Genomic DNA, 16071 nt, shown 5'->3' on the forward strand with positions numbered 1-16071 from the left:
CATTGAATTTATAGGACATCATCAATTTATGCTAGTTTTTTATGTAAACTGCGCTCCAAAAAGTTGCAATTCATGAGGTGCGACAATTTTACGTTCAAATTTTCGTCTTTTCTAACAATTTAAAAAGACGAGAAAAGTGGAAGTGGTCTCTAAGAAGACCTAGTTTTAGACAAATTTATTAAAGGGGTTGTCCACGTACAGACAACTGATGACCTATCATCAGTATATGATTGGTGGGGCTCCGAAAACCAGACCCCGCACCGATCAGTTGCTCCGGTTGTCTCCGGATGCCGGACATTATGCAGAGTATGCAGTGTTCTGAGCTGGAAGCAGATGGCTCCGACTACTGTATAGCAGCCGTTCACTTGAACAGGGGCAGAGCTGAAGCTCGGCCGCAATTCCGTGACCAGAGCCATCTGCTTCCGCCAAGGACATCCGCTGAACGGAGGCAGCCGGAGCAGCTGATCGGTCCGGGTGTCGAACCCCCACCGATAATATGCTGATCACCTATCCTGTGGATAAGTCAGCAGTTGTCCGTGTGTGGGCAACCCCATTACTTTTAAAACCAGAAAATGGCACAAATTTTGGGTCAAATCTACATATACTCATAGCAGGCATAGATTTGATTTTCTGATTTTAAAGAGAACCTGTCATGTTGAAACTGCAAACCAAGCTGCGCTCAAAATATTATAGGGCAAGGGGAGCTGAGCAGATTAATATATAGTTCTTGCTGAAAGATTCAGGATGATCTGTAATTTATTCAATTAAATCCCAGCTGGGTTTAGGAGTCCAGTGGGCGGTCCTACTCAGTTATTTACAGTTGGAGATAACTTAAATTTAAAAAATGCCTCGTAAAAATACGTCTTATAAAAAGAAGAGGCATGTCACTTCTTGAAGAGTTTTTGGAGCCGATTTCCATTCACAAAAAAACGCTTAAAAAAATATGCCTCAAAATACGCTTGCAAACACCAAAAACGCTTTGAAAATCAGCTCTAAAAACACCTGGCAACAGACGTAGTTTTCTTCTGAAATCAGCCTATATTTTTCAATATGTGTGACTATTCCCTTAGTGACTAATAACCAAACGGCACGATATTGTGATGAGTGGGAGACTGTTCTATCGATCATGGGTTTCTTAGTTACCAAAGGGGCTCTACTGTATTTAATGTCACGGCTCCTGTCAACTTTCCTTAACCACTTCCGGACCGCCCATAGACTATAAACGCCCGGGCGGTCCGCAATTAACACTTAACCTTAAGCGCCGTGATACAGCTGTCTCTAGACAACTGTATCATGGAACTTTAACCAGAGACCACTCAGCGTGGTCTCCGGTCATGTGATCGTTGTGACAACCTGTCGCAACGATCACATTACTCCGAACAGCAGCGCTTACGCGCCGACTGTGAGGAGCTCTGTGATACAGCTGTCTAGAGACAGCTGTATATGGAGCTTTCACCCGGAGACCACTCAGTGTGGTCTCCGGTCGTGTGATCGTTGTGACAGCGTGTCACAGTGATCACATTGCTCCTCCCAGTAGAACTTACGTGCTGACTAAGGAGCTATGTGATACAGCTGTCTAGAGACCGCTGCATACGGAGATTTCACCCGGAGACCACTCAGTGTGGTCTTCGGTCATGTGATCGCTGTGACAGCGTGTCACAGCAATCACATTGCTCCTCCAAGAAGCGCTTGCACGCCGACGGTAAGGCGCTCAGCTATGTGAACGCTGTGCCAATGGTAAGGAACTCCATGATACAGCTGTCTAGACCGCTGTAGCACCGAGCTTCGGCGTTGTCTCTGGTCAGGTGATCGCTGTGACAGACTGCCAGAGAGGGAGAAGAATAATGTAATGTAAAAAATTAAAAAAAACACACACACACACACTTTTTTTTTTTTCAATAATATTTTTCTCTGTAAATAAATTTGTCTATCTGCTACACGGCGACTTTGGCCACGCACGACACAAGTCGACCAGCCAAACATCGCTATGTCCCGTAGCCTACATTGCATGTAATAAAAGTCAATGTCGTTGTGTCGCAACGCGCAAGTTGCCTCGAGATGACAGTTGCAAGAAATCCAAAACTGTCGTGTCGCATTGACTCATTACTTGCGGTGTAGGCTATGGGACATAGCAATCTTTGGTCGGACAACCTGTACACGGAGTATTTTGCAGGCAGAAACAAATCTGCCTCAAAATTCCTGACCTGACTGCACTTTTTTGTCGTGTTTTGTGGTAATACACGGCCATCATTTGAATGAGTTCCGAGTGACGGCCATGTCTTCCGTCGCTCGCTCTCTCCTCCTCCTCCTCACAGTGCGAAGTGCATGTGAGGAGGAGGGTATTTTGTTGCTCCCTGTAGGAGCGGAATCCCTGGCCACAGCTTCGGCAACACTGTGGCCGGGGATTGGGGATTCCGCTCCAGGAGAAGTCCCTGCATTCACTGTCTATATATGGACACAGTGACGTCAGGGACTTCTGAAGCGGAATCCCCACTGCTGTGGCCGGGATTCCGATCCAGGAAAAGTCCCTCACTTCACTGTCCATATATGGACAGTGAAGTGAGGGACTTCTCCTGGAGCCGTCCCCTAGAGTAAGGTAAGGGGGGTGCCATCTATGGGGGGGTGGCTATGTATAAGGGGGCTGTGTAGCACTACCTACAGGGGGCTGTGTGGCATTACCTACAGGGGGGCTGTGTGGCATTACCTACAGGGGGGCTGTGTGGCATTACCTACAGGGGGGCTGTGTGGCATTACCTACAGGGGGCTGTGTGGCACTACCTACAGGGGGGGACGACGACTGTGTGGCACTACCTACAGGGGGGGGGGACTGTGTGGCACTACCTACAGGGGAGACTGTGTGGCACTACCTACAGGGGGGCTGTGTGGCACTACCTACAGGGGGGGCTGTGTGGCACTACCTACAGGGGGGGCTGTGTGGCACTACCTACAGGGGGGGCTGTGTGGCACTACCTACAGGGGGGGCTGTGTGGCACTACCTACAGGGGGGGCTGTGTGGCACTACCTACAGGGGGGGCTGTGTGGCACTACCTACAGGGGGGGCTGTGTGGCACTACCTACAGGGGGGGCTGTGTGGCACTACCTACAGGGGGGGCTGTGTGGCACTACCTACAGGGGGGGCTGTGTGGCACTACCTACAGGGGGGGCTGTGTGGCACTACCTACAGGGGGGGCTGTGTGGCACTACCTACAAGGAGGGCTGTGTGGCACTACCTACAGGGGGCTGTGGGGAATTACCTACAGGGGGCTGTGTGGCACTACCTACAGGGGGGGGGAGACGACTGTGTGGCACTACCTACGGGGGGGGGGGGGACTGTGTGGCACTACCTACAGGGGGGGGCTGTGTGGCACTACCTACAGGGGGGGGCTGTGTGGCACTACCTACAGGGGGGGCTGTGTGGCACTACCTACAGGGGGGGCTGTGTGGCACTACCTACAAGGAGGGCTGTGTGGCACTACCTACAGCGGGGCTGTGGCAGTGTCTACAGAGGGCAGTGTGTGGCCTTACCTACAGAGGGAAGTGTGTGGCAAAAAATGTACAAATGAAATTCATCAGATTTTAAAAGGGACAGGGAAAAAAACGGATGCAAAACGGGTCAAAATCGGCCATTGAAAACGGAAACACAGCCCGGAATGGATGCAAAACGGCTGGGAAAAACGACACTCGGACCCTGTCGTGTGAATAGAGCCTTCGCCATCAATATCTGGTTGGTGGTGGCCCGTCTACCGGCAGCCCCGCCGATCAGCTATTTTGAAGGGGCCGTGATGCTCGTACCATCATCGCTTCCCCTTCATTTCCTTTACTGCTCACACTGTGAATCGCAGATACACTTGTAGCGGCGGTTCACAGTATTACAGTATACAATTGAATGGTAGAAGGCTGTAATACTGTAAACCGTCGCTACAAGTGTATCTTCGATTCACAGTGTCAGCAGTAAAGGAAATGAAGTGGAAGCAGTGCTCGTATAAGCACTGTGGCCCCCTCAAAACAGCCCATCAAAGGGGGTGCCGGGTGTCGGTCCCTGACCGATCAGATATTGATGGCCTATCCGGAGTATAGACCATCAGTTTTTGTGGACTGGAAACGCCACAACATCTGTAATGGTCGTATGGTGTCAGCGAACCAGCTTTGGAAGTTTTTTCTCTAAAAGCCAGTTTGCGCACCATTCTTTGTAAGCGCCACCTTGCGCCCAGCGTGTAAGAAATGCACACATATTTGGTATCGTTGAAGTCGGTAGAAGTTGTCAAATATTTATTCAGGTGTGTTCACCCAGTGACATGCACCAGATGTAAAAAAAAAAATGACCTAAAATCACACAGTCACATTTTTTTCAACTTTATTTTCCATTTTCCTTCCATATTTTTTTAAAAAGTTAAATATATCTATAATTTTTTTTACACAATATGGAAGCCCAATATGTTCTTAAAAAGACAAGACCAAACACATGTAGGTTGGAAAAATAATAGAACAACAATTTGCTTTTAAATTGGCACATGTCTAAAACTTAAAAACGGGCCTGGTCAGGAAGGGGGGTAAAGCTCCTGGTCAAAAGGTTAAAGATGTGTATGGGCCATACAGCAGCCATTGCGGCTGCTACGGGGCCTGGGGCATGAGGGGGCCCATGGAGCCACAGGCCCCTCGATGCCTGGAGGCTCCGCTAGCAGCTGCTATGGGTCATTATACTGTATGGGCGGCATTATACTGTGGGGTTATTATACTGTGGGGACAGCTATGGGGGCATCATACTGTATGGGGGCATTATACTGTGGGCATTATACTGTGGGGGCAGATATGAGGGGCATTTTGGTGTGGGGACATCTATGGGTATCATTATACTGTGGGGGCAGCTATGGGGGTCATTATACTGTATGGGACAACTATGAGGGGGCATTATACTGTGTGGGGCATTATACGATGGGAGCAGCTATGGGTGGCATTATACTGTGGGGGCAGCTATGGGGGCATTGTACTGTGGGGACTACTATGGTTGGCATTATACTGTATGGGGCAGCTATGGGGGCATTATACTGTGTGGGGTGCAGCTATGAGGAGCATTATACTGTATGGGGCAGCTATTGGAGGTATTATACTGTGTGGGGCATTATACTGTGGGGGCTGCTATGGGGGCAATATACTGTGGGGGCAGCTATGGGAGGCATTATACTGTGTGGGTGCAGCTATGGGGGGCATTATTGTGTGTGGGCAGCTATGGAGAGCATTACACTGTGGGGCGGCATTATACTGTGGTGGTCAGCTATGGGTGGCATTATACTGTGGGGACAACTATGGTTGTCATTATACTGTGGGGGCAGCTATGGGGGCATTATACTGTATGGGGCAGCTATGAGGGGGCATTATACTGTGGGGCAGCTTCGGGGAATTATAGTGTATGGGGCAGCTATGGGGGCCTTATACTGTGTGCGGCATTATACTGTGGGGGCTGCTATCGGGGCAATATAATGTGGGGGCAGCTATGGGAGGCATTATACTGTGTGAGGGCAGCTATGGGGGTCATTATACTGTGTGGGGGCAGCTATGGGGGTCATTATACTGTGTGTGGGCAGCTATGGAGAGCTTTATACTGTGGGGTAGCATTATACTGTGGTGGTCAGCTATGGGTGGCATTATACTGTATGGGGCAGCCATGGGGGTATTATGCTGCATGGGGCAGCTATGGGGCATTATGCTGTATGGGGGAATTTGTTTCGGCATAATACAGTATGGGGGCATCTGTGTTGGCATTATACTGTATGGGGCATCTGTGTGGGCAATTACTGTATGGGGGCATCTATGGGTCAGTATACTGTATGGGGGCATTAGGCAGTATGGTGACAGCTATTAGGGCATTATACAGTGTGATGGGCACTATGGGAGCAGGATACTGTGTGGGCTGAACCGGGTGTGTATGGGCGGGGATTGGGTGGGATTAGAGGCGTGGCTTAAAAGAAAAAAATTGCCGCTGCGCGCCGCATCGACTGTCCCGCTTTGTAATACTTGAAAGTATAGCACTGTCTACAGGGAGGGCTGTATAGCACTGTCTATGGGGGGGGGGCTGTATAGCCCTGTCTACAGGGGGGCTGTATAGCACTGTCTACAGGCGGGCTGTATAGCACTGTCTACAGGGGGGCTGTATAGCACTGTCTACAGGGGGGCTGTATAGCACTGTCTACAGGGGGGCTGTATAGCACTGTCTACAGGGGAGGCTGCATAGCACTGTCTACAGGGGAGGCTGCATAGCAGTGTCTACAGCGTGGGCTGTACAGCACTCTCTACATGGGGGCTGTATAGAACTGTCTATGGGGAGGCTGTACAGCACAGTCTACAGGAGGGGGCAGTACGGCACTATTTACAGGGGGGCACTATCTACAAGGGCGGGCTGTGTGTGTGGCACCCAGGGGAGGGGGAACCAGTAAAAAGTTTGCCATGGGGCCCAGTGTTTCCTAGTTACGCCCCTGGGCCATACATAGCAAATTTTACCGTATATTAAAGAATGTAGCATATTAACATTAAAAACGGATAATGTAACATAATAATCAAAGTAGATAAAGACTTACATCAAGGTTTTGTAAGCAGTACCAACAGAATGTGTGTTTGCAGTTTTTGCACATCATTTGTGCACAGCCTTCATTCCTTTCAATATAAATATGACAAACAGGACACTGCTTGATACAAGCATCTGCATCTGCACTAACAAGGACTCTGAAAAAAAGGAAAGGAAAAAAAAAGCTAAATTTACATTAAAAATGCTTCATCAATAAGGGAATCAAATATCTGTTGCATTTAAAAATCAACCTCTGGCCCCCTTTAGGATGGATTCACACATAGAAATTGGGTCAGATTTTAGTGGTGTTTTTGACACCTGTGTGTATTTGTTTCCCCAAAACGCAGCATGCTCTAAGTGTGGCGTTTTTGAAGGCATTTTCTACTCCGGGACTTATTTAATAAAAATTGCAACTGCTTGTATGATATGTGTCGCAGTTTTCGAAACAGGCTTTTGGTACACTTTTAAAGGGAACCTGTCACCACGTTTATGCTGCCCTATCTGAGGGCAGCATAAAGTAGTGGCAGACACTCCGATTTTAGATACACCTTTTTATTTTAAAAAAAAAATGCCTTTCAGAGGTTTACCTAGCATTTAAGGGCACTTTCTATTTTTCCTTTTATAAAAAGTTACTTAACCCCTTCACGACTGAACCTGTTGTGGCCTTGTGGAGAGACGATTCTTTCAAATCTGACATGTTACTTGTGGTAATAACATTGGAAGGCTTTTAGCTATCCAAGCGATTCTGACATTGTTTTCTCGTAACATATTGTACTTTGTTAGTGAAAAAATTTGGTTGGTAAATTCAATATTTATTTGTGAAAAATAGCAACATTTTTAGAAAATGTGCAATTTTCGAAATGTAAATGTATCTGCTTGTGAAACAGATATTGATACCACAAAAAATAGTTACTAATTAACATTTCCCATATGTCTACTTTATATTTGCAAAGCTTTCTGAACATCCTTTTCATTTTCTAGGACGTTACAAGGCTTAGAACTTTAGCAGCAAATTCTCACATTTTCAAGAAAATTTCAAAAGGCTATTTTTCAGGGACCAGTTCAGTTGTGAAGTGGCTTTAGGGGCCTATACAATACAAACCCCAATAAGTCACCAAATTTTAAAAACTGCACCCCTGAACGTATTTAAAACAGCATTCAGAAAGCTTCTTATCCCTTTAGGTGTTTCACAGGAATTAGAACAAAGTAGGTGAAATTCATTTGGAATACATTTTTTTCTGTAACAGAAGATTTACCAGAGAAACACAATTCAATATTTATTTCCCAGATACTGAAGTGTGGCCCTAGTGTGCTAATGGACAGAAGCGCCGGCTTCAGAAGCAAAAGAGCACCTCACCTAGTGGATTTTGGGGCCTCCTTTTTTTTTTAGAATATATTTTAGGCACCATGTCTGGTTTAAAGAGGTCTTGTGGTTCTAAAACAGTTGAAACCCCCCAAAAGTGACCCCATTTTGGAAACTACACTCTCAAGGAATTTTTCAAGAGGTATAGTTATCATTTTGACGCCACAGATTTTTTTTTTAAGAATTTAGTGGAATTAGGCTGTGATAATGAATATAAATTTTTTATTCCACTAAAATGTTGAAATTTTCAGTTTCATAAAGGAGAAAGAGCACCCCAATAGTTTGTATAGCAGTTTCTCCCGATTACGGCAATACCCTACATGTGGTCATACATTTTTCATTAAAAATTAATTAACCCTTTCAGGACTGATCCGTTTTTGCTTTTCCATTTTAGTTTTTCACTCCCCGTCTTCCAAGAGCCATAACTTTTTTATTTTTCGATCATAGAGTGGTGTGAGGGCTTATTTTTTGCGGGAGGAGTTGTAAATTCTATTGACACCATTTAAAGTAACATATAATGTACTGGGAAACTGAAAATAAAATTCTTTGCGGGCTGAAACTGGAAAAAAATTGTGATTCCTGCATTGTTTTTACGGTTTTCACCGTGCGGTAAAATCGACAACGACAAACGATACCAAATTTATATAGGGTTTTAATATATTTTACTACTTTTGCACAAAAAAAATAATATTTTTTTGTTTCACCACATTCTGAGAGCCATAAGTTTTTTATTTTTTGGTTGATTGAGCGGTGTGAGGGCTTATTTTTGGCGGGACAAGCTGTAGTTTTTATTGGTACTAATTTTTGGTCCATGCAACTTTTTGATCACTATTATTAAAAAAAATTTGAGAGCGAAGGGGACCAAAAAAAATAAAAATAAAAATCGATTTTTGCATTTAAATGCTTTCTTTTTTTTACGGCATTCACCGTGCGCTATAAATGACCATTTTACTTCATTCTGCGGGTTGATAGGATTACGGCGATACCATATGTATATAGTTTTATTATTTTTTGCAGCGTTTGCACAATAAAATCACTTTTTTTATAAAAAGAATATTTTTTTGTCACCATATTCTGAGCACCATAACTTATTGCCATGACATCCAGCGGCAACACCCGAGATTGATCCCGGGAAAGTTTATTGCTACAACAAACTTTCCCTGCAATGTCACATGATCGGGGCCTGAACCAATCAGATTCCAATCATGTCTCTGGGACCAGAGGCAGGTGTTAACAGCGCAATCCGGGTGTCCGCGCCACTCAGACACCCGATCGCCCTGTTAACACCCACCGTGAATGGGGGGGGGTGATGGTTGTTATGGCGGCCTCAGGGCCTAATGAAGGCCCCCAGGTCTGCCATCTTTATACTCCTTTGAAGCCCTGCCTCTGGGACATCATCTACAATGTCATCAATAAACATATTAAAAAGAAGAGGGGGCGTGACTTAGACATTGCGGAGTGAAGTCGCTCTCTGCTCGAGCCCCATGTCAGTATCTACTAATAATGGGAATTACATTTATCTATCTTGCCATCAAACTATGCCAAAGGTGAAGAAAACGGGTCCCAGCCTCCTGCTACCCCTGTACTTTCTCTGAGCCCAACCTCGTTCAGGCCCGCCATAACACCTACCCCGACACCGAACAGTGTATCGACCATGTGTCACTCTGCTTCCGCTGCAGATACAAACCTGACTATACCTTGGATCTTCATAACACAGCCATAGGTAGACATCTTCATACCGGCCCAGAGGTACCCATTTTGACAAAATTTCAGGTGATCCTGCATGCCCCAGGGGTCCTCTATGACAGTCTCCTGATAAATTATATCTTCCTTATATGGAGTTATGTGCATCGTACTCCCAGATTTGCCCCAATTTAATTTGACCATTTTACTGGGTTTTATTACATAATATCTATAGTCCCCAACTCTAAGAACTCTTTTTTTTCCTCACCCTGTTGCCTTCTAATCCCAACCCCCCTGTAGGCACCCAGATTGACCTGCTCAATGTATTTTTCCTAAATGTGCAGGGCCTCAACCTCCCAGAGAATCTATGCTCCCTGCTCAATCTTCTCTGAAAAAAGCGCGCTTCAGTAGCTTTCCTACAGGAAACAGATTTCCGTAGAATCTAAATTCCTAAATTACCGAATCAGAGGTGTATCTGTGCAGATTTCTTGAAATGCACCCTGGAAGTTATTGGATTGTCGCTTTGATAATTCGGGTCGATATGTCTTTGTTAAGGGCAGAATGGCAGATTCCCTATGTACGTATGGCACTGCATATCTTCCTAATACGGTTAAACCTGCATTTCTGCATTGCATACTTTGTGATATGGAGGATTTCCTCTACTACTCTACTGGACTTACAATCTCCTTCCATTAATAAACACCTGATCCATAAAGCTCCGGGTTCAGATGGGCTCACGCTCTCTTAGGGCGGGTTCACACATGGCGGAATTTCACTTAAATTCCGCTGCGGACACTCCGCAGCGTTAATCCGCAGCGGAGCCGTTTCTCCATTGACTTTCACTTTAATTTAGCAGTGTTCGTTTACACGATGCGTACAATTCCGCTGCGGAGCATAGGCTGCGGAGCGGAATTTGGTGTCCGCAGCATGCTCTGTCTGTTGCGGAGCAGTGGCGGACTGGTTGCGGACTCATGGCGGAATTTCTCCATTGACTTCAATGGAGAGTCAAAATTCCGCAATGAAGTCCGCAGATCTTATGTGTGCTGCGGAGCGTATTGTTTTTACTACCATGACATTTCTTCATTCTGGCTGGACCTATGTATTTCTAGGTCTACAGCCAGACTGAGGAAGTCAATGGGGCTCCCGTAATGACGGGAGCGTTGCTAGGAGACGTCTGTAAATAGTCACTGTCCAGGGTGCTGAAAGAGTTACGCGATCGGCAGTAACTGTTTCTGCACCCGGGACAGTGACTACCGATCTCAATATACATGTATCTGTAAAAAAACATATAAGTTCATACTTACCGAGAACTCCCTGCGTCTGTCTCCAGTCCGGCCTCCCAGGATGACGTTTCATTCTAAGTGACGGCTGCAGCCAATCACAGGCCAAGCACAGGCTGCAGCGGTCACATGGACTGGAGCGTCATCCAGGGAGGTCGGGCTGGATGCCGAAAGAGGGACGCGTCACCAAGACAACGGGCGGTAAGTATGAATTTCTTTGACTTTCACTAGGGAAAGTGCTGTCCCTTCTCTCTATCCTGCACTGAATAGGGAGAAGGGAAGCACTTTTCCTGCAGTCCGCAGCGGCCAGTCCGCATCAATTTTCTGCACATTTTGTGCAGATCCGCAGCCGTAATCCGCAACCCGGATTAGGTGCGGCATTGATGCGGACAGTTGCGGAGGAATTCCGCCATGTGTGGTCATGCCCTTAAGAGAACTTCTTCTCCTCGCTTCGGGACCATTTTCATGCCTCCTGTAATTTTCAGGCCTTGCACTCCTCAAAGTGATCTTCAACTATTTGCTAAAATTCGATCCAATTGCCTCACCGCCCTCCTAAAACATATCATCCATAAAGACCAAGTTGGTTTTATGCCGGCTACAGAAGCCAGAGATAACACCACTAAAGCCATTAACATTCTACATTGTATCTCCTCCTTCTCTACCCCAACCATGCTCCTGTTCACAGATGCAGAAAAAGCATTTGACTGTGTGGACAGGAGGTTTCTCACTGGGACCCTCAAATATGTTGACCTAGGTCCCAATATGCTGTTCTGGACTGGTAGTCTTTATACCAGACTGTCAACGGCGGTTGGCGTTATTGAGGTGCTCAAATAACTTCCCTATCATGAATGGTACCCACCAAGGATGCCCCCTCTACCTGCTAATTTGTATCCTTACCCTTGAACCTCTCCAACGATGTATATGTGATAATGCAGACATTTCCGCTGTTTTGGTGGGGGTTTGTTACACAAGATCACTGCCTACGCTAATGATTTGCTCTTTTTATCTCTAGGCTTACTCTTCCTAACCTCCTCTCCAACTATAAGATTAAGCCCCGAAAATAAGAAGCCCTCAATGTCTCCCTGTCCACCTTAGTTATCCTTTCCTTACAGACCACATTCCATTTCTGTGGGTTCCCCCCACTCCCTTAGAGTACATTTAACTCCCCATGTTTTTGATCTATTTCAGTCAAATGTCTCTCCTCCTCTTCACTTGCTTAAAGAGGCTCTGTCACCAAATTATCAAATTCCTATCTCCTATTGCATGTGATCGGCGCTGCAATGTAGATAACAGTAACGTGTTTTTTGTTTTTTTTTTAAACTATCATTTTTGGCCAAGTTATGAGCAATTTTATATTTATGCAAATGAGCCTTTCTAATGGACAACTGGGCGTGTTTTCTCTTATTTCCAACTGGGCGTGTATTGTGTTTGTAACATCTGGGCGTGCTTACTTGTTTTACTAGCTGGGCGTTGTGAATAGAAATGTATGATGCTGACATACAACTTTACCTGTTTTGGCCCTTGCTCCATAGTTAAAATGAATGTCCTTCTGAGGATCTTATACCTCTTACAGTGCTTACTCAGACTATTCCAATCCATTTTTGCCAGGCTATTTTCTACTTCATCACAGTTAACTTCTTTTAACATTTTTCTGGGTTTCTATCCTGCCCTGTGGAGATGTCTAGAGAGCGCGCTGCCCTTCAGCTTTGCTTTCATAAAGTGGAGGACTTACGGCACATGGAGGATCTTACTTCCCAAATCCATAACAGACATTATATATTTCTTCGCACTTTGCACTACTAGTTGGTGTGCAAGGGATCCGCAGAGTACAAGACTATAATGGCACAATAATGCAGGTCCTTGGATTGATTTCCAGGGTTGGTCTTGCTCTTTTCTTGGGGGTAAAGAGAGGACATTTGCTCCTCTCTCCTTTTTTCCCCCGCCTCTTTCTTCTCTTTTTTTCTTCCAGACCTTACCCCCATGTTGTTTTCTATACACCTTTACAGGGTCTGTTTTTTGTCTTTGGTTTGTTCTGATGGAGCCTGCGTGCTTGCATCCGTTTATGTGTGTGTAAATGCTGGCCTTGGTGCTAACAAGGTTTTTTGTTTTTTTCTTTGGTAATATTTATTTCTTTAAAAAGGCTTAATTCCTTAACGACCGGCGTATAGTGTTTCTACGGGGTAGTTCTTCTGAAGCGCCACCTTTTCCCATCAGCGCTTCAGAAGAAGTTTTCCCGCATCAAGGGGGGTGATCCTGAAGCCTGGGCTGTTGCTAACAGCCTCGGGATTCAGGGCATCGATCTGAGACCACTAGCAGTGGTCTCCGATCATGTTTATCCCCAATAGCGACCGTCGCATGAGTGGTTTTAGAGGGAGGGGGCTCTCTCTCTCACACCCCACCGTGATGCAATCGCGGGGTGCCGATTGTTTCTATGGCAGCCTGGGAGCCTAACAAAGGCCCCCAGGTCTGCCTTTAGTAAATGCCTGTTAGGTCATGCCAGAGGCACGGCCTAACATATGCCTGTCAGTTTTACACTGACAGGCATAATACACAGAATTACAGAAGTATTGCAGTGTATTATAAAAGCGACCAAAAGATCGCACAGTAAAGTCCTCTAGTGAGACTAAATACAATTTAAAAAGTTTCATAAAGTTTGTAATAAATAAATAAAAGTCCTAAGTAAAAAAAATTAAAAAAAACACTTTTTCCCCTTACAAAATCGTATATTATATTTAAAAAAAATGAAAAGTTACACATATTTGATATCACCGCGTCCGTAACGACCAACTATAAAATGATTGCATTATTTAACCTGAAAAGTGAACGCCTTAAAAAATAAAATAAAAAACAATGCCAGAATTTCTATTTTCTGTTCATCCTGCCTTCAAAAAAATTTGATAAAAAGTGATCGACAAGTCGCACGTTCCGCAAAAAAAAAAGCCCTCATACAGCTATGTCAGCAGAAAAATAAAAAAGTTATGGCTCTTAAAATATGGTGAGACAAAAACAAATCATTTAGCAAAAATAAGAGTTTTTACTGTGTAAAAGTAGTAAAAAAACATTTAAAAAAAAACTATATAAATTTGGTATTGCCACAATCTTAACTAACTGCTGAATAAAGTTATTATGTTATTTATACAACACGATAAAGTGCATAAATTTAAGACACAAAAAAGTGGCGATATTTCAGGATTTTTTTCTATTACACCAACAAATAAGTTAATAAAAGTGAATCAATAAATTATAATTACCCCAAAATGGTGCTATTAAAAAATACAACTTGTCCCCCCAAAAAACAAGTCCTTATACAGCTATGTCGATGGAAAAATAAAAAAAAGTTATAGCTCTTTGAAGGAGACTATGGAAAAACTAAAAAAATTGCTTGGTCATTAAGGTTTAAAATACCTTCAGTATGAAGGGCTTAAATAAGGAATTTAAAAAAAAAAACAAAAAGAAGAGGGCCCAATACTGGCTGTACACAATGGTAACCCAAATTGAGTCTTTTCAATAACTACCCTCCACTTTCTATCACTGATCAAGTTAACAACTCAATTACACATATTTTGTCAGTCCCAGCATTCTCATTGTCCCAACCTTTAATGTGGACAGTATCAAATGCCTTTGAAAAGTCTGGACACAAGATCCACAGCCTTACCCAGGTTCAGTCTGGAACTTACCTTCTCTTAAAAGCGGATCGGATAAATTTGACAGGACCGTTCACTCATAAACCAATTCTGACATTGTGTTACAAGGTGATTTATATTTGATACACCAGGATAGCATCTCAATAGAGGTTAAACTTATAAGCCTATAGTTTCCTGACTTTTGACCCCTTTTCGAATATTGGCACCAAATTTTCTATGCGGCAGTCCTGTGGAACAGATTCTGTCATTAACCACTACCCGCAATAGGACTCAACTGTACGTCCTGGTGAGGAGTTACTTCCCGCACCAGGACGTACAGTTACTGAGACATTCCCAGTGAGTACTGTCCTAATGGACGGTGTCCGGGAACAGGAAGGTCAGCTGTCCCTGACAGCTGACACTCTCCTTTTACCGGCCAGCAGTGAAGCACCAGCAATTTTGGCAATTAACCCCTTAAATGCGGTGATCGATAGTGATCGCAGCATTTAAGTGTTTCTGAAAGATCGGCACCGCCCACTACGCGATTGCTTCCTTTTTTCCTATAAGTCTTCTATTATAGGAAAAAAATTAAACCGTTAAAAAAGTGCACATATTTAGTATCATCGCGTTTGTAACGACCCAAACTATGTTATTTTTCCCGTACGGTGAGCACCGCAAAAAGAATAAATAAAAAACAATGCCAGAATTAATAATTTTTGTCACCACCTCTACCAAAATATAGAATAAAAAGTGTCCAAAAAGACACATGTACCCCAAAAAAGGACCAATAAAAACTACAAGCCATCCCGCAAAAAAAACAAGCCCTTACACAGCTTTATTTGACTAAAAAATAAAGAAGTTATGGCTCTCAGAATATGGCGACACAAAAAATTTATTATTTTTAAAAAAAAGTGATTTTATTGTGCAAACGTTGCAAAACATAAAAAAAACACTATACAGTACATATGGTATTGCCATAATCGTGTCGACCCCAGACTAAAGTAAAATTGTAATTTATATCTCACGGTGAACACTGTAAAAAAAATAAAGAAAAAACATTCTCAGAATTTCTTGTTTTTGGTCACCTTGCTTGCCATAAAATGGAATAAATGAGATTAAAAAAAAAATTGCATGCACTCCAAAACGGTACCAATGAAAACTAAAGATTGTCCCGCAACAAATAAACCCTCACACAGCTCCATTGGAGAAAAGAATGTAAAAGTTCTGTCTCTCGGTATATGGTGACACAAAATGTGCAGAGTGTTCCAAAAGCGGATAAGATTGGGCACCATTTATCAGTGCGACACTGGTCACACATCCGTGTATTATTATTTATTTACCCCATTATTATACCCTCTTATTATGCCGTGATGTACTCTGCACAGATTACATATGCCCCCACATTATAAACTGAAATACCAGTAAAACCACACACAGAACTACTATCATGCTAAATCTGAGCTCCAAAAGTCAAATGGCGCCCTGTCACTTCTGAAGCCTACAGTGTGCCCAAATAGCAGTTTATGTCCACATATATGGCATCACCAGTCCCGGGAGAACCTT

The 16071-nt window shown here is 44.1% G+C and overlaps 1 protein-coding gene across 1 annotated transcript in view; it reads right to left on the minus strand.

Annotated features, from left to right (window-relative positions):
- RNF144B (ring finger protein 144B) overlaps positions 1-16071 on the minus strand; it is an 86850-nt gene that overhangs the window by 10043 nt on the left and 60736 nt on the right. Inside the window, exon 6 of the mRNA XM_075828403.1 lies at positions 6573-6717. Within this exon, the coding sequence (XP_075684518.1) occupies positions 6573-6717 (145 nt within the window). The remainder of the gene's footprint in view (positions 1-6572; positions 6718-16071) is intronic.

This window comes from Rhinoderma darwinii, chromosome 5, assembly GCF_050947455.1.
Source record: "Rhinoderma darwinii isolate aRhiDar2 chromosome 5, aRhiDar2.hap1, whole genome shotgun sequence".
Classification (NCBI taxonomy): Eukaryota; Metazoa; Chordata; class Amphibia; order Anura; family Rhinodermatidae; genus Rhinoderma; species Rhinoderma darwinii.